Source organism: Lethenteron reissneri, unplaced genomic scaffold, assembly GCF_015708825.2.
Source record: "Lethenteron reissneri isolate LAM-NWPU_2019-01 unplaced genomic scaffold, ASM1570882v1 scaffold_1845, whole genome shotgun sequence".
In the NCBI taxonomy this organism is placed as follows: Eukaryota; Metazoa; Chordata; class Hyperoartia; order Petromyzontiformes; family Petromyzontidae; genus Lethenteron; species Lethenteron reissneri.
In genome coordinates this window covers 43,686-62,066 of record NW_026891603.1, presented here as the reverse complement: position 1 = coordinate 62,066, position 18,381 = coordinate 43,686, and the positions used below count along the sequence as shown (strand labels likewise).

Here is an 18,381-nt window from a genome sequence, read left to right as displayed (position 1 = left end):
GGACGATCGGGGCCCAGTTGTAACTCAAGACCCACGACCAGCCATCTGAAGACCCTGGGATACTGTGAGAGCCAGCGCTGGGACTCTGGAACTCCCGACTCTACGACCTTGTGAGGGCGAGTTCCGGAGCGTAGCCAGAGTAGAGTATCTAGGTTGTGTAGCTAGGCTGTGTACCTAGGCTGTAACAGAGTATCAGGACTGACTGTTGGAGAGTTTGAGGACTGTTGGAGTGTTGTATTGTAATAAAGAAGTTACCTCTACAAGTGTCTCCAGAACCCGTTACACAAGCGTAGAGAAGGGAGGGAATGACTGTGGCCGAGAAGACCTGAAGCTTCGTGCGGAGCGACAGACCAGGTAGCTTCCACACAGCGTTACGCAACCGATAAAAAGATATTGCCGCTCGACTGATTCGGAGTGAGACCTCTGCTGTTAAACTGGAGCCGGTCATAAGCACACTGCCCAAGTATGGGAAACTCCCCACTCTCTCCACAACTGCTCTATCACCGATTGGGAGTTGTGTGGGTGGAGTGTCCCATGGTGCAAAATACCCAGGCAGGTGCTTAGTTTTGGTAGGGCTGATGGTAAGGCCCTACCTCTTAGTGGCACACTCCAGTCTCAGCAGCAGCGTCTCCAACTCCTCCTCTGAATGAGCAGCTATTACCAAATCATTGGCATACATAACGTTGTTGACCAATAGGGAGCCATCCCTTGATCGCACCCCGGCATCGATCAGCCTCCCATTATGTCTGTACCAAATGGAAATTCCCCCGGTACAGCTATTGAAGTCTTCACAAACCACGTGGTCAAAATAGATGTTAAATAATGTGGGAGCCAGAGGACATCCCTGTCGCACCCCAAGGTATACAGGGAATGGCTCTGACTCCCGGCCGCGTAGTTTTACCCGGGTCCTCTCACCATCATGAAGGTCCTTAATGATTGTGAGCAGAGGGTCAGGGATTCCGAAAGCACGAATAACAACCCAGAGCCTAGGCCTACTGATGGTATCATAGGCCTTGACCAGGTCAATAAAGCAGAGATGTATGTCTTGTTGGAATTCCCTACACCTCTGCTGTAGCAGACGGACAGAAAATATGGCATCTGTGCAGGACCGCCCTTTCCTGAAACCGCATTGGGGCTCTGCAAGCCTCTCCTCAGTGTGACTAGCAAGGCGATGCTAAATAATCCTTGCCAGGACCTTTCCCGGCAATCTTCGAAGAATGTAATCAACCAGGTGGGGTGTTGACTGTTTTGTTGGCCGACTCTCTGTGTTGTATTGCATTATATTTCCAAGTTTACTATGTTTGTTTTCTCATTAATTTGTACCTGATGATGGTTGCTTGTGTTGCAATCGAAACGTCGTATTCTATTATTATTTGATTTAATTTCTTTCTACGTGACTTTACCGAAAAAACCAACGAGTAATACTGAAGTCCTTCCTAGAGATGGAATGACTGCTGTGTCACCATTGCCCAAATTTGCTGGGCTGGACACATACTCAGAATGGGAGAAAATGGACTCCCAAAACAATTTCTCTATTGTCAATCGCATCAGAGAAAAAGAAGTAGAGGAGGCCAGCGCTTATCCTTTAAGGACGTACTTCACACAAATTTGAGAAGATGTGGGATTTATGTAGATTCATAGGGAAATGTCGCGAAAAACACAGCAATGGCGCATAGCCTTGGCTGAAGCTACTCAGTTGCTTGGGAAACAGCTTCATGAAGACACGGAGAAACAACAAGCCAGGAGACATGGGTTAGAAGTGGTTACGGTGTCGACCAGTGCATGTGAATCTCAGGAGTTACCCTCAGCCCACTGTGCATATGATCTATGCGGAAAGGTGTGTCCTTCAAACGCTGGGCTTGCTAGTTACAAGCGAACTCACAGGAATTAAACACAACAACCATGTAAGATGATGAAGGATTACTGACTTCCGATGCAAGAGAGGTCATCGTCCTTGGGAATAGACCACAAAAATAAGTGTATCGTAGTGTAGTACATAGTTGTGTAGTGTATCGTAGTGTTTAGTAGTGCAGTGTAGGGTAGTGCAATGTATCGTAGTTTAGTGTATAGTAGTGTAGGATATAGGACAGTATATGGTCTAATATATAGTAGTATATAGTGTAGTATATATTGTAGTGTATAGAGTAGAGTGTATAGTGTCGTATATAGTATAGTATATAGTAGTGTTGTGTAAAGTAGTGTAGTGTATGGTAGTGGAGTGTATAGTGTAGTGTATTGTAGTTTTGTTTGTATTATGTTGAACTTCTATGGCACTGTATGTAGCCAACCGTGCTAATCAGAGGTGCAGGAGAATGACAACAAACTAAACACAGCAGCAGCACGCAGTGTGTGTGTCAGTCACATTCTGACCGGAATGTAACACAGAACCACTCTATCGAATTTTACCTCCATGTCTCACTGTCTCCCCATATCCCCGTGTCTCTCTGTCTCCGTGTCTTAATGTTCCTGTATCCCCGTGTCTTCGTGTGTCCGTGTGTCCGTGTATCTGTGTGTCCGTGTCCATGTCCCCGTGTCTCCTTGTCTCTGTGTGTCCAGGAGACAACTCATGAAGACATGATATCTGTAGAAGATGGAATTTGGAGCGATCGCGTGAAGGTGGGTTTCACAATGGCCGTGTCACTGGGGTTCACAATGGCTAGGTCGCTGGGTGGGGTTCACCATGGCCGTGTCGGTGGGGTTAACAATGGCCATGTCGCTGGGTTTACAATGGTCGTGTTGGTGGGGTTCACATTGGGTGCATCGGTGGGGTTCACAATGGCCATGTCACTGGGTTCACAATGGTCGTGTTGGTGGGGTTCACAATGGCCGTGTCGGTGGGGTTCACAATGGCCAGGTCGCTGGGTGGGGTTCACCATGGCCGTGTCGGTGGGGTTAACAATGGCCATGTCGCTGGGTTCACAATGGTCGTGTCGGTGGGGTTCACATTGGGTGCATCGGTGGGGTTCACAATGGCCATGTCGCTGGGTTCACAATGGCCGTGTCGGTGGGGTTCACAATGACCGTATCGCTCGGAAAGGTTGAAAATGGCGGTGTTGCTAGGTTCACAATAGCCATGTTTGTGAGGTTCACAATGGCCGTGTTGGTGGGGTTCACAATGGCCATGTCGCTGGGTTCACAATGGCTGTGTCGGTGGGGTTCACAATGACCGTATCGCTCGGAGAGGTTCAAAATGGCGGTGTTGCTAGGTTCGCAATGGCCATGTTTGTGAGGTTCACAATGGCCGTGTTGGTGGGGTTCACAATGGCCATGTCTCTTGGTTCACAATGACCGTGTCTCTTTCTCAGGCTGGTTTCCATGATGATCTGGCTACCCACAATGCAACACGTCTCTACCCGCGCCTCCTGCGATGTGAGTGGTTGCCGTGGTTATGCTGTGTGTGCTTGGTTGCCATGGTAATGCTGTGTGTGTGGTTGCTATTTTGACGCTGTGTATGTGTGGTTGCTATGGTGACGATGTGTATGTGTGCTTGCTTTGGTGAAACTGTGTGGTTGCCTTGGTAACGCTGTGTGTGTGTGTGTCAGCGAGCCGACTGTCCGAGTGCGACGCGTGGGACGGCAAGCTCCGAGTGTCAACACACGACTGGAAAAAGGTGACGCACACAGCACAGACAGAGTTCCCCCAGGTGTTGTGAGTAGCAAGTAGCACACACAGACACACACACTCACCCACCCACTCACCCATCCACCCACCCCCATGCCCCCCATGTCCCGCAGGATGTCCGAGTGGGACCGGACTACCAAGCCAAGGTCTCAACACTGCTGATGCCGTTGCCGTCCGCAAACAGCGAGCACTGTCTCAGCGCCATCCCAGCGGGAGCGGACCTCTGCTGGGAGCCATCTCGTCTGTCTGAGAGACAAGTGGAGGACTTCCTACTGAAGGCATCTGGCCTATCTGAGACGGCATCTCCCCGCAGACAGATCCGGGACAATGAGAGTGTGAGACAAACATGCTCAACTCACCCACATATTCGATTTTCTTGCTCTAAACCATTGTCTCTCCTCCGGCCACTGTGGTCCGGAATTCCACGCTGGTCCCCTCGTTTGTCCTCCGCAGTCCTCTCTCTACCCCGACCCTCCCCCCCTCTCTCTATTTAAGGCCTCGGCAAAGAGTCGTTGTCCTTCTGTTTGTCTTGGTGTGTGTCTCTGTGTGTGTCTCTCTCTGCATGTGTGTCTGCCTATGTTGTTGGCGTGTCTGTGTTTTATCTTTGTGTATGTCTCTCTCTGCATGTTGTTTCCGTGTCTGTGTTTCCTTGGTGTGTGTCACGCTCGGTGTGTCTTTGTGTATGTCTCTCTCTGCATATGTGTCTGCCTGTGTTGTTTCCGTGTCTGTGTTTTATCATTCATTCTTACCTGATGATGGTTGCTTGTGTTTCAACTGAAACGTCGTATTCTATTATTATTTTATTTTCTACGTGACTTTATCGAAAGAACCAAAGAGTAATTCCTGCAGTCACGAAAGCTTCGAATCTAGTTTGAACCTACAAATAAACTCTAACTGACTCACCCACTCACTCGTCCACCCACTCACCCATGCATTCACCCACTCACACACCCACTAACCCACTTACCCACCCACTAAGGAACTCTCCCCCCATCTCTCTCCCCATCTCTCTCCCCATTTCTCTCCCCAATTCTCTCCCTCCCAGTTCCTCTCCGCTCTCGCCCACTGTCAGTACAACACAGCCACCGCCCTCCTCCTCATCTCCTCCTCATCCACCGCCATCGTCCCAGCATGTGGCCACACGACGGGCTGCTCATCGCCGTGGTCCCAGCTGGAGTGCGCCCAGTTTGAGCGGGCTCTCTTCCGCATAGGCAAGGTCTTCCACGCCATGGGCCGACCCTCTACTTCTGGCACCACCACTGCTGGCACAACCACTGCGGTTGGCGGCTGTTTGGTTGGTGGTGGTGTTGGCAGCTGTGCGGTCCCCACGCGATCGCCATCCGAGTGCGTTGCCTTCTACTACCTCTGGAAGAAGAGCGAGCGCTGTGACGCCTTCCTGACGCTTCGCAGGTACTTGCCTACGTGTATAGCATATAGTAGTGTATAGTCGTGTATAGTGTAGTGTACAGTATGCTAGTGTACTGTATAGTGGATAGGAATGTATAGTGTCGTGTATAATGTCTCATAGTGTATAGTGTAGTTTATAGTAGTGCAGGGTATGGTATAGTGTAGAGTAGTGTAGTGTAGTTTATAGTAGTGTAGGTACAGTGAGGGAAAAAAGTATTTGATCCCCTGCTGATTTTGTATGTTTGCCCACTGACAAAGAAATGATCAGTCTATAATTTTAATGGTAGGTTTATTTGAACAGTGAGAGACAAAATAACAACAAAAAATCCAGAAAAACGCATGTCAAAAATGTTATAAATTAATTTGCATTTTAATGAGGGAAATAAGTATTTCACCCCCTCTCAATCATAAAGATTTCTGGCTCCCAGATGTCTTTTATACAGGTAATGAGCTGAGATTAGGAGCACACTCTTAAAGGGAGTGCTCCTAATATCAGCTTGTTACCTGTATAAAAGACACCTGTTCACAGAAGCAATCAATCAATCAGATTCCAAACTCTCCACCATGGCCAAGATCAAAGAGCTCTCCAAGGATATCCGGGACAAGATTGTAGACCTACACAAGGCTGGAATGGGCTACAAGATCATCGCCAAGCAGTTTGGTGAGAAGGTGACAACAGTTGGTGCGATTATTAGCAAATGGAAGAAACACAAAAGAACTGTCAATCTCCCTCGGCCTGGGGCTCCATGCAAGATCTCACCTCGTGGAGTTGCAATGATCATGAGAACGGTGAGGAATCAGCCCAGAACTACACAGGAGGATCTTGTCAATGATCTGAAGGCAGCTGGGACCATAGTCACCAAGAAAACAGTTGGTAACACACTACGCCGTGAAGGACTGGAATCCTGCAGCACCCGCAAGGTCCCCCTGCTCAAGAAAGCACATATACATGCCCGTCTGAAGTTTGCCAATGAACATCTGAATGATTCAGAGGACAACTGGGTGAAAGTGTTGTGGTCAGATGAGACAAAAATGGAGCTCTTTGGCATCAACTCAACTCGCCGTGTTTGGAGGAGGAAGAATGCTGCCTATGACCCCAAGAACACCATCCCCACCGTCAAACATGGAGGTGGAAACATTATGCTTTGGGGGTGTTTTTCTGCTAAGGGGACAGGACAACTTCACCACATCAAAGGGACGATGGACGGGGCCATGTACCGTTAAATCTTGGGTGAGAACCTCCTTCCCTCAGCCAGGGCATTGAAAATGGGTCGTGGATGGGTATTCCAGCATGACAATGACCCAAAACACACGGCCAAGGCAACAAAGGAGTGGCTCAAGAAGAAGCACATTAAGGTCCTGGAGTGGCCTAGCCAGTCTCCAGACCTTAATCCCATAGCAAATCTGTGGAGGGAGCTGAAGGTTCGAGTTGCCAAACGTCAGCCTCGAAACCTTAATGACTTGGAGAAGATCTGCAAAGAGGAGTGGGACAAAATCTCTCCTGAGATGTGTGCAAACCTGGTGGCCAACTACAAGAAACGTCTGACCTCTGTGATTTCCAACAAGGGTTTTGCCACCAAGTACTAAGTCATGTTTTGCAGAGGGGTCAAATACTTATTTCCCTCAGTAAATTGCAAATCAATTTATAACATTTTTGACATGCGTTTTTCTGGATTTTGTTATTGTTATTCTGTCTCTCACTGTTCAAATAACCCTACCATTAAAATTATAGACTGATCATTTCTTTGTCAGTGGGCAAACGTACAAAATCAGCAGGGGATCAAATCATTTTTTCCCTCACTGTATAGTGTAGTGGATAGTCGTTTCGTGTATAATGTATTGTAATGTATAGTATTGTGGTGTATAGAAGAAGATCGAGTGCTGTGACGCCTTCTTGATATTGCGCAGGGCGCGCCTGGGCAAGCTTCGGAGGTACAACGCAGTGGGGGGGGGGACGTCCATGGGGGGGACAGCAGCAGTGGCTTCGTCTGCGTCTTCATCGGCTTTATCAGTAGGGATGTTGGGGGAGACCGCAGCAGCGTCAGCTTTGTTGTCTTCATCGCACGGCCAGCAGGCCAACAAGCTGCGGAGGTACAACACAGCGGGGGGGACATCCACGGATGGGAGAGCAGCAGATTCAGCTTTGTCGTTGCCGCACATCCACCAGGCCACCAAGCTGCGGAAGTACAACGTGACAGGGACGTCGACAGCTTCAGTAGGGACGTCCGTGGGGACGGCAGCAGCTTCGTCTTTGTCGTTACCGCATAGCGAGCAGGTGGCCACCAAACTGCGTAGGCACAACACAGGGGGGACGTCCGTGGGGACTGCAGCAGCTTCAGCTTTGTTATCATCTTCTCACGGCCAGCAGGCTCCACCAGGGGCCTTCCATTCGTCGACGTCATTATCCATGACGTCGTCGTCGTACTACCATCCGGCTGCCACCGATCTCATGGAGAGGATTCTGGACGAGATGTCGGCCAATGCCATGGCCACCACCACCACTGGTAGTGGCAGCAGCACTGTTGCCGCTGCCACTACTGATTTTGACGATGATGACGATGATGACGATGATGATGGTGATGATGATGATGTTCGTGATGGTGGTGGTGATGATGAGCATGATGATGGTGATGATGTTGGTAGTGGTGATGGTAGTGGTGGTGATGATGATGATCATTGTGGAGGTAGTGGTGCTGGTGGTGGTGGTGATGGTGCTGGTGGTAATGGTGCAGGTGCTGGTGGAGATTGTGGTGATAGCGATGTTAGTGTTGACGGTGCTGGTGGTGGTGGTGTGAAAATCGCCACTGCTGCCACCGATGTTTGTAACGATTATGATGTTAAGGATGGTGGTACTGGTGGTAGTGGAGATATTGATAGTGCTGGAGGAGATTGTGGTGATGGTTGTGTAAAAATTGCCACCACTGCAACCAATGTTAAAAACGATGTTTATAAGACTGATGGTGGTGGTTATGTAAATGATGATGTAAAACTAGCTACTACTTCCACCAGTATTGAACACGATTGTGATGATTACGTGGGTGGTGGTGATGGTGCTGTTGATGTGGATGGTGGTGTTGGTAGTGTTGGTAGTGTTGGTAATGGTGGTGATGATGCTGTTGATGTTGATGCACATGTTGGTGATGATGATGTGAAAATTGCTACAGCTGACATCAATGTTGAAGGTTATGATGATTGTGATGGTGATCATGTTGATGATAGTGATGATGATATGGATGGTGGTGGTGGTGGTGATGGTCGTGACGGTACTGGTGATTATGGTAATGATATGGATGGTGGTGGTGACAATTGCAGTAATAGTGATGGTGCTGTTGATGATAATGATAATGGTGTTTCTGGTGGTTATATTGGCGATGGTAATGATAACGATGGTAGTATTGATGTGAGATTTGCAGCTGATGGTGGTGGTGATGATAATTGCGTATGTGGTGGTGGTGTTGGTGGTGGTAATATTAGCAGTGGTAGTGATGGTGGTGATGTAATTGGTGCGGCACTGAGAGGATGAGTGGTAGACGCAGGTTACTGATGAAATGGAGTCTGCCTCAGTAGCTCGTGATCAATAATCTCTCTTTAATTCTATCAAAAAAGTAACATGTAGCAGCACACCTATCCTTTAGGGAAAGAACAACGATCCTATCTCTGACTTCTAGGAACATGTTTAGAGGTTTTTCAGAGAATATCTATAATGTCTTGGGGGAGGGGAAATCCCCCAGCCCCGATAACATCATGGGGCAAGGTGGGGGGACGACCCTGCTTGGGCTGCGGTGCCTCAAATATTGGAAGAAGTAGCCACCCCTTGTGAGTTTTTGAATGATGTGCCATCTATTGAGGAAGTACGAAGAGTGATCCAGAGTCTGCGACTAGCAAAAACGATGGGGAGAGATGATCTCCCAAGAAAACTTCTGACGGTAGGTAGTGTTTTTGTGCAGACTGGCAAAAGGTCTTGACAAGAATTATTTAACATCACCTTGCCAGGCATATTGAGGAGAGGCTTGCGGAGCCCCAATGTGGTTTCAGGCCGGGGTGGTCCTGCACAGACGCCAAATTATCTGTCCGTCTGCTACAGCAGAGGCATAGGGAATTCCAACAGGACCTACAGCTCTGCTTTATTGACCTGGTCAAGGCCTATGATACCTTAATTTTTAAAAATCCAGATTAAAATGTATTTCGTTTACAACTGCTATATGTATCTTGATTCTTTCAATCTTGCAAGGCATCCTTCCAATCCTGCGGAACCCATCCTGTAGTCCAGACAGTTGATGTCATGTAGGGCAGTCTGCATATATGTGCCACCTTCCTTCAGTAGTTGGATTGGGAGATCATCTCTGCCTATCGCTTTTCCTGGTCTCAGACACTGGAACGCCATTCAGGTGTGACTAAGTCTGACAATATTTTAGGCACTATAGCCCCAGCAGGGTCGTCCTCACCTTGCCTCATGATGTCTGGGCTGAAACAATTCCCCTTCCCCAATACCTCGTAGAAATATTATGCAAACCTGAATACCAGTTCCTGGAGTTCAGAGATTGGATCACTGTTTTTTTCTTAATGAATGGCGATAGGTGAGGCTCTGCAAGTTACTTTTTTGTGATTGTGGGCTACTGAGGCAGATTCCATCTCCTTAGCAACCCACAACTCATCCTTGCAGCGCTCCATGGCTCTCCGAACCTCTGAGTGAAGGCTGCGGTAAGCCGTTTTTTGTGCACATGTACCCATACGAGTGTACATGCACAGCAATGCACATGTACACACCAGTTTTACATCCAGCACTGTGCATACACACAAGTGTACTTACACGTGGACATCCACACGTACATACACACGAGTGTGCATGCACATCAGTTTTAACGTTAATATTTTAGCAGATTAATAAAAACAGTTTTTTTTTAAGTTGACTGATGTCCGTTTTTTGTACATTGCTTATAGCAAACACGTGTACACACACAAGGGTACACAAACACAAATGTATATACACAGCAGTGTTCCGTTATAAACCACGCTTACAAGCTATATCATTCAGATTATTAAAAGTTTGACGGCAATTATAATAATTTTGGTGGATCAAATATAACAATTCACTTTCGTTGTCTAGATGCACGCGCATTGACACCGGTGTCCTTAAATATATTTATTTACTTATTTATCAAACGTCAACACGCTATTAAACATGCACCTCTTAGACAAAGTCAAACTCGAGATCACCAGCGCAATGCTTCAGACTATTTCGGTGGTAAGGCCTATAAACTGGCAGCAGTTTACAGGACATTACAGGGTGGAAATATGGAACCTAATAAGATGCACGTAATTATGTCTTTATTCAAAAGGAAGCGTACAATTTTGCAGTGGGATGCACATACATAGGCAGGCTTAAGCACAGTGGCCACATGATGGTTAGTGTTGTGTCTATGCCCTGTTTTCCGTTATTAATATTAAGAATAATTAAGAAAAAAAATATTTTTTTATTATATTTATATATTTTTCTAAATTAAATAATGAAAACAACCCACTACAAGCACACCATGAATCTGTGAAACGGCCATTAAACTGGTAAGAAGTCGGTCACAGAGAGGTCAGAGACATCCAGATGGACAAAGATCGATGGCCTGACCTTCCAAGACATCTTGAGATGCACGGAGGGGGTGCAGAGCAGAGTAAATGATAACGGTTGCCACTCGCGTTTTCTTAACGTTTTCCTTACCGAAAAGTAGAAACTTAACAAAGAGAATTAACCAACAAACAATACGTTTTTTTTATTATTAGTAATTCTCTTATATTACTTGTATTCACCGCATACATATTATTTAGAATTATATGTTTCCTATCTACATGACCTTCCTAAAAACTAAAGAGTACGAATTCCAACAGTTAAGGAAGCGTAAGTGGAAACTTAGTTGCACTTAACCTCAGGACATTAAAATATAACTCAAGAATAAATGTAACACACAGGACCACATAAATGTATTGCAAAAATCTCCTCAGCCACCTTTGTCTCCAACGGTCCGGCAAGCAAGAAGGGAGCAAAAAGGTCACAGGGGGGAGTCGGTGCCTGACATTCGAAAACATCTGTATTTTTTCTGTTTGTTTTCTCTCGCAAGAGACGCGGAGAGAGGAGAGGGTGCTCGCGTTTTGGAGTTAAGCACGGCCGTCTTTGTCTCCCCGCAGCACAAACAGATGGCCCATGAATGCTTGGAGGGTTAGGAAAGGTCGCGAGGAGGGGTCGCGGGGGTGTCTGCTTCTTCTCGCTCTGTTTTTGTTTTGTTGCCCGCTCGCAAGGAATGCGCAGAGAGGGGAGTCACGTTTTAAGTTAGGCACAGGCACACAGCGAACAAGCAGTCTGGGTTGAGTCGTGCTCAGTCTCACAACTCGGCTTGCGACGCGGTGTTGCGACGGGGCTCGCAAGAGAGCGGAGGCGCGTCGTGCCTTGAGGAGAGATGGGACGACGAGGGGTCGTTATGGTGACAGTCTGAGGGCAGTCTGTCCGAGTCGCGCTCAGTCTCGCAACTCGGCTTGCGACACGGTGTTGCGACAGGGCTCGCAAGAGAGCGGAGGCGCGTCGTGCCTCGAGAGATGGGACGATGAGGGATCGTTATGGTGACAGTCTGAGGGCAGTCTGGTCGAGTCGTGCTCAGTCTCGCAACTCGGCTTGCGACGCAGCGTTGTGACAGGGCTCGCAAGAGAGCTGGGGCAAATCGTGCCTCGAGGAGAGATGGGACGACGAGACATCGTTAAGGTGACAGCCTGAATGAGCAGTCTGTCCGAGTCGCGCTCAGTGTTGCGACGGGGCTCGCAAGAGAGCGGGGGCAGATCGTGCCTCGAGGAGAGATGGAACGAGGAGGGGTCGTTCGAGTCACAGAAGTCTGAGTTCAACCTGGGTCGGGGCTGGGTTTCAGCCGTGCTCCGGCTGGCGGAGCGTCGTGAGGAAACGAAACACCGATGCCGATAGCCGGTGTCGCTTCTCGCAGAACGAAGTTAAGTGCGAGTGAACCTGGCAGCTGCACGAACAAGGGAAGCACGGAGCAGAGAGAGTGACGAGTGACGACAAGCAATCAACCTGTAAAAGGGTGGAGATCGCCAAGCGTCGACCAAGCGTGCAAAGCAGAGAGCGCGAAGCAGTGGAGAAAGCCTGGTCAAACGGCTGTGAGGAAGAGGACAGCGCCATCGAATGCGCCGTGTGTTTGAGGGCACACCTACCAACGACCAGAGTAAACAGACAAGACGTCCAGAGCGACTGCGAGCATCGTGCCGACTCAACAATCAATCGAGCAGTGGAGAAGCCGGGGGCTGCCACCATGAGAGAGAAAGTGCCATCGAATGCGCAGTGTGTTTGATACTCAGACCGACCACCACCCAGTGAGCACAGCCGCGTCGTCCAGAGCCACAAGCCAACACAGCCTGAAGCAAGGGCGAGTGTCCGTGTGAAGTTGGCAACGATCAAGGAGAGAGCGCAAGAGCAGCACGACTCGGACGTCACCGGGCGTCACCGAGCGTCGTGCCAACTCGTCATCCAGCAGTGGAGAGAGAGAGAGCGCAAGAGCAGCACGACTCGGACGTCACTGGGCATCACCGAGCGTCGTGCCAACTCGTCGTCCAGCAGTGGAGAGAGAGAGAGCGCACAAGCAGAGGCGTCCGAGCGAGGGAGCAGCAGGGGCTCGCTGCGGCCACGCCCAACCCAGAGAGGAACTTCGCTGGCGGCGGGTTGTATCCTCCCACACCACGCAAGCTAACCCCACAACTCCCGGCTCTAAGAAATTTAATTAATATTACGAGGGGACAACGCACACACAGCACGCACACGAATAAGACTTTCAAAAAGTGATCTTTGCGTTTCAAAAAGGGTTGCCATTTCAAGGTGGTGCGTTCAATATCAACTGATCGTGCAAAGCAGTTGCTGCCGTCGAGTTACATGAATAAGAAATGTTTTAGTCATTCATTTTCGTTAATTGCATAATCTTGCCCATGAATTTATTGACGTATACTCGCTTTCGCATAAGAGAGTGTCATGTGCTTGTTTAGAATTAAAATTGCTTAACACCAACTGTTCGAGTGCTTCTTTCCAAGTCCATGCAAAACTATCTTATTCTTGATAACTGTATCCTGTGATGAGATCTGAAACTGGAGACCTAAAATAACATAAACACACTAAGATAATCGGTAAACATTTAATCGATGATGATTGTTTTATCCTGATTGATATAACCCTGGATAAACGAAGCTAAGCCTAATTATCACAACTGCTCACATTAACATAATCGCAAGCATCCGCATACATTACTACGATTATCTCCGCGATCATCGTAATTATGCATATAATTACACACATTATCATAATTTATGCATGCTAATACACACATTAACATAATTGATGCGATTTGCGCATTTTTCGGAAAATTATTAATTTTTATTATTTTATCAAAATTTCATAATCCAACACATACAACATTAGGATTAGGTTGGCATGAGGTTAGGATTATATTAGGGGTAGTTTAGGGTTAGGTGAGGTTGGGTTGAGGTTTGTTTAGGTTACGGTTAAGATTAGGTTCAGGTTAGGGTTTGGGTTAAGTTAGGGTTAGGTTAGGTGAGGGTTAGTTTAGGGTTTGAGTTAGGTGTCGGATAGTGCTACGTTAGGGTTAAGATTAGGTTAAGGTTAGAATAGGGTTAGACTAGGGTTAAGTTAGGGTTAGGTTTATGGTTAGGTTAGGGTTGGGTTAGGGTTAGTGATAGGTTAGCGTTATGTTAGGGTTCGGGTTAGGTTAGGGTAAGGTTAGAGTTTTGTTGAGTAGGTTTAGGTTCGGATTAGGTTAGGGTTAGTTTAGGGTTAGGTTAGAGAGGTTAGGTTAGGGTTAGGTTAGGGTATGGTTAGAGTTAATTTATGGAACACTTATGGTAAGGTTAGGTTAGGGTTAGGTTATGGTTGGATTAGGGTTAGGTTAGGGTTATTGGTTAGGGTTTGGGTTAGAGGGTTAGAGTTAGGTTCGGGGTGAGTGTGTAATAAATCACTTAGACGACGATCTGACTTGTGTCTTATTTATTTATTTAACGGCTGGACAGCTTCACGTTCCCTCCAAGTAGATCACTGCACATTCTTCGTTGCGTGGCGTGAGTTGATGTCCCGCTCACGCTCCCCGCTCCTGTGCTCCGCTGGCTCATGGCGTGCAAAGAAACAGCCTCCGGACCGCGAAGTGGCCGCTGGCGTTCCGGAGGTGCGAGATCTGGTCCCGCTTCGAGACTTCCCACACTGACCCCGAACCTCTTCCTGCTTTCCCTTATAACCCCTCTACGTGGAGCCAAGCCCCGCCTTTAGCCACGCCCCTTCTAGAACCTTCCCGATGGTTCCCTGTGAGCACACTTGAGCTCCGCCCTTGAACTCTGGCCCAGACACCCCCACTCCACCTGATTGGCTAATGGCTAATACAGCGGAGCCCATCCAGCCGATCGGCGACCGGCGGTGTACTCTATTATTACATCACCCCCCCCCCCCCTGGTGTAAAAGACTAGCCGTCCCGGCTAGTAATGAGGTACGAGCCAATGAAAAAAGACACCGCAAATCGAGAACAGAACAACAATAATAAAATGCACAATGACGCAACAAGCATAATGGTAAGCAGCTGATAACACTTCAACGGAATGGAAGGGATTTTGAACGAGTGCGCGATGCCGGCCTATCTCCCGCATCGGCCCGAGGCCGCGCTGGCTGCAATACAGCAGGAGGCAGAAGCGCAGAGGAATCGGCGTCCCTCGCCGCGGGTGAAAGTCCGGCCGGTACAGGGTCATCAGCAACCGGAGTACTCAGGGACTGTGTGTCTGTGGGAGGCAAAACAGGCCCCTTCGGGGATTCAACCAGCAACCAGAATGGCACGTCGGACGCATCAGACACCGGCAAGGTATTCATTGGGGATGACGGATCGACGGCCTGTGCAGCTTTGGAGAGGTGCCCACCAGCACCTGGGGGCAATGAAGCCATGCCCGGTCACCCACAGCCCACGGCATGTCGCGGTGCGACTGACGAGCACACCGCTTGTTATGAGCCTGGGTCTTGGCCGTACCGATTCGTGCCGCCTCCCTGGCTTCTGTGACACACGCGGACAGAGTCACGGACGTGTTCAGGAAGGGTCTGCGCAGGCCCTTTAGGAAGCGTTCCAAGTTGCACGCCAATCGGCACGTTCTCCCGACCGTACATGAGGAAGAACGGCCAGTACACGGTGGAAGCATGTGGGGCCATACGGTAGGCCGAGAGAACGCTAGGAAAATGTAGATCCCAATCGGCCTGCTTCTTACTTACAGCATGGCAGAGCATGGCAAAGCATGGCAGACAGAGTGCGGTTCAAGCGCTCGACCATCCCATCCGTTTGCGGATGGTAGGGCGAAGTTCGTATTTTCTTAGTGCCCAAGGCATCACACACATCCCGTAACAACTTAGACGAAAAATTATGGCCCTGGTCAGTAAGCAGTTGTTCTGGCGTGCCTTTGTCCATTACATAACCGTTCAAAAATGCATTCGTGATGGAATACGCTGATTGATCGAGCAAGGGCCAAGCCATCGGCCATCGTGAGAAATATTCCACCCCCACCAACAATAATTTATTGCCTCTGGCTGTAGGAGGAAAAGGTCAGAGGATATCGAGAGCCACCAGTTTGTTAATGCGTGTACCTGAATAGATTTCAGGAGTGGAATATACTTCTGGCGCAGTGGTTTCCGCCGAGCGCATTCGGGACAGGCCTGGATAGCCTTAGCGACATCGGCCGTCATGGCAGGCCAAAAAAAATCTTGCTGTAGCATGAGCAAGGTCTTCTGCACGCCCAGGTGTAACAGTTTATCAGCGTGCACCACCCAAATCAACTCGTGCCGAAGCGCGACGAGAACTACCAGGTGCCAACGAGCCAAAAGATCGTCTCTCCACATCAACAGACCATCCTGGAAGGCCGCCTGCGGTGTGTCGTCCTTGGATCGGGAAACGTGCGAGCCGTCAACCCGGCACTGCAATGAAACCAACGAATCGTCCAACAGCTGCTCACGTACGCAAACCGAGCGCGGCAGGCGCAACGCACTCTCGGCTGGCCCCGGGCTGGCACGCTCCACGGAATCCGCCACGCGGACATGACAGACCGAGGGAGCTGAGAGGGACGTGTGCACCGATTAGTGCCTGATGCACACGCGCAAGGAGCCCCTTGCGGCAACCTGGAGAGTGCATCCACATTACTATGCCGCAAACCCTTTCAGTAATGTACATCAAAGGAGAATTCCTGCAGCGTCTCGAGCCATCGAGACAACTGGCCAGATGGTTGCTCGATTTTGCAGGAATACTGTAGGGCAGCATGGTCAGTGCGTACAACGAATTTCCTGCCATACAGGTAAGGACAATATTGGCGAACGAAATGGATGATCGCCAATAGTTCCATCCGCGTAGTGCAGTAGTGACTCAGCCGGAGAAAGGACACGGCTACAATACACAACAACCCTCTCCACGCCATTTTTGGACTGGGACAAAACGGCGCCAATGCCCGTGTCGCTGGCATCAGTGTCCAGGATAAATGGCAAGGAGAAGTCAGGATAATCAAGCATCGGTGCGGTCGCCAACCGATCCCGAAGTGTCCTGAAAGCCTGCTCCTCCTCCGTTCCCCATTTAAACCTCTGATTCTTCGCCATGAGGACGTGTAGAGGCTTTGCAATGGTAGCGAAATTTGGAACGAACCGACGATAGTAGGATGCGAACCTGATAAAACTGCACACATCCCCCACCGAAGTTGGGGTCGGCCAGTCGCGAACACAAGAAGTTTTGTCCGGGTCCGTGGCAACACCGTCGGAACTAACAATGTGGCCTAAGTAATGCACGGAGCGTTGCAAAAGATGACATTTCCTAAGTTTGAATTTGAGATTAGCGGAATGCATTGGGTTGAAAACAGCCTTCAATCACTGGAAGTGTTCCTCGAACAAACGACTAAACACAATAACGTCATCCAAGCATATGAAACATGCGTCCCATTGCAACCCGGCCAAAACTAGCTCCATCAAGCGTTGGAACATGGCGGGAGTGGAATTCAGGCCCATGGTAAGACAGTTAAATTGAAAAAGTCCCTGAGGCATACGGAACATAGTTTTTGGCTTCTAAGAATCGTCGAGGGTTAAATTTCGATTTAAATCTTTCGTGACTGCAGGGATTCATCTTCTTGGTTTTTTCTGTAAAGTCACATAGAAGGAAAATAATAAAATAATAAAAATAAAACATAATAAAATAATTCTCACGACGTTTCGGCCACAACGCAAGCAGCCGTCCTCAGGTGAAGAATGAAACACCATCAAGCTTGGAGCATATATTTAAGCTGGGTTGGTGGGAGAAGAGCGCCTTGACAAAGGCATTTGCATATCAAGCGGAATTTAGCATATTTATGGGAAATGCAGATATGGGATTAGTCACTACTTGTGAAATGCGTAGGAGGTGGGCGGGGGGTTTCAAAGTTATATTATGTCCGTGCATTATGCAGGATTAGCAGTATGTAGCTGCAGTTGCTAAACCACCACGTAAAAAACTAAAGTATAAACTGCATAGTATCATTAGTATACTAAATATACTCTCCAATAAGCTGAGCTACTAACAGTAAGTAATACATTACACTTCTATGTCACAAAAAAAGTATAATATGCTTCCAGCTAAACTTTTTTCTCTTACAACACACGTGTGTACCCCGTACAATATACTCCCATAGACAAACCCAAAATTAAATTATATACTGGATTACTATACACCACTCAATATCTTCGACTATAATATTACACTAAGTATTATTCTACAGTAGGGTGGGTAGAATAATAACCACAGGTGCCTCCAGGGGCTTTTAGATGCAGAGATGATGTCGGCGGCCAGCATCTCATCCACCGCGCAGTGCACATGGTCCCTGGTCCCTCTCCGAGGGACTCAATCGGTGTGGATTCAGTCATACAGGGCTCGCCTCTCCCGTATCAATGTGGTGGGACAAGAGTGAAGTGCGAGCCAAGTCAAAGTCATCCTTGCTAAAAACGTCGGCGTAGTCGGATAGCAGCGCCCATATCGCGCCCCGTTGATCAGTGGCCAATGCCGAATTCTCCTGGCACAATTCCGCGATCCAACGATCGTTGGACTTCGCCCTGGGATGAATTCCCCCAGCCAATCTCCCAGGTCGGGTCTCATCGTGGTCAGTGAAAGCGGAAGTGGCATGAGCCAAAACCGTACCAGCCGGAACCACAACATCCTCCGAACCCCCGTGAAGAACTTGCATAAACGGGGCCTGGCCGGCACGAACAATCGTCTGGGCTCCCACAAGAGCAAGGCTCTTAGTGGCCGTGTTCGACGGGGACAACAGCAC

The 18,381-nt window shown here is 48.6% G+C and overlaps 1 protein-coding gene across 2 annotated transcripts in view; it reads left to right on the top strand.

The window, feature by feature from the left end:
* LOC133339334 (uncharacterized PE-PGRS family protein PE_PGRS54-like) overlaps nt 1-9,933 on the top strand; it is a 38,098-nt gene extending 28,165 nt beyond the window's left edge. For both annotated transcript variants that reach the window (XM_061547454.1, XM_061547453.1), the window contains 6 exons: nt 2,557-2,616; nt 3,306-3,369; nt 3,543-3,610; nt 3,735-3,956; nt 4,667-5,031; nt 6,937-9,933. In XM_061547454.1, coding sequence (XP_061403438.1) covers nt 2,557-2,616; nt 3,306-3,369; nt 3,543-3,610; nt 3,735-3,956; nt 4,667-5,031; nt 6,937-8,551 — 2,394 coding nt within the window. In that variant the 3' untranslated portion in view covers nt 8,552-9,933. The remainder of the gene's footprint in view (nt 1-2,556; nt 2,617-3,305; nt 3,370-3,542; nt 3,611-3,734; nt 3,957-4,666; nt 5,032-6,936) is intronic.
* The last annotated feature ends 8,448 nt before the right edge of the window (nt 9,934-18,381 follow it).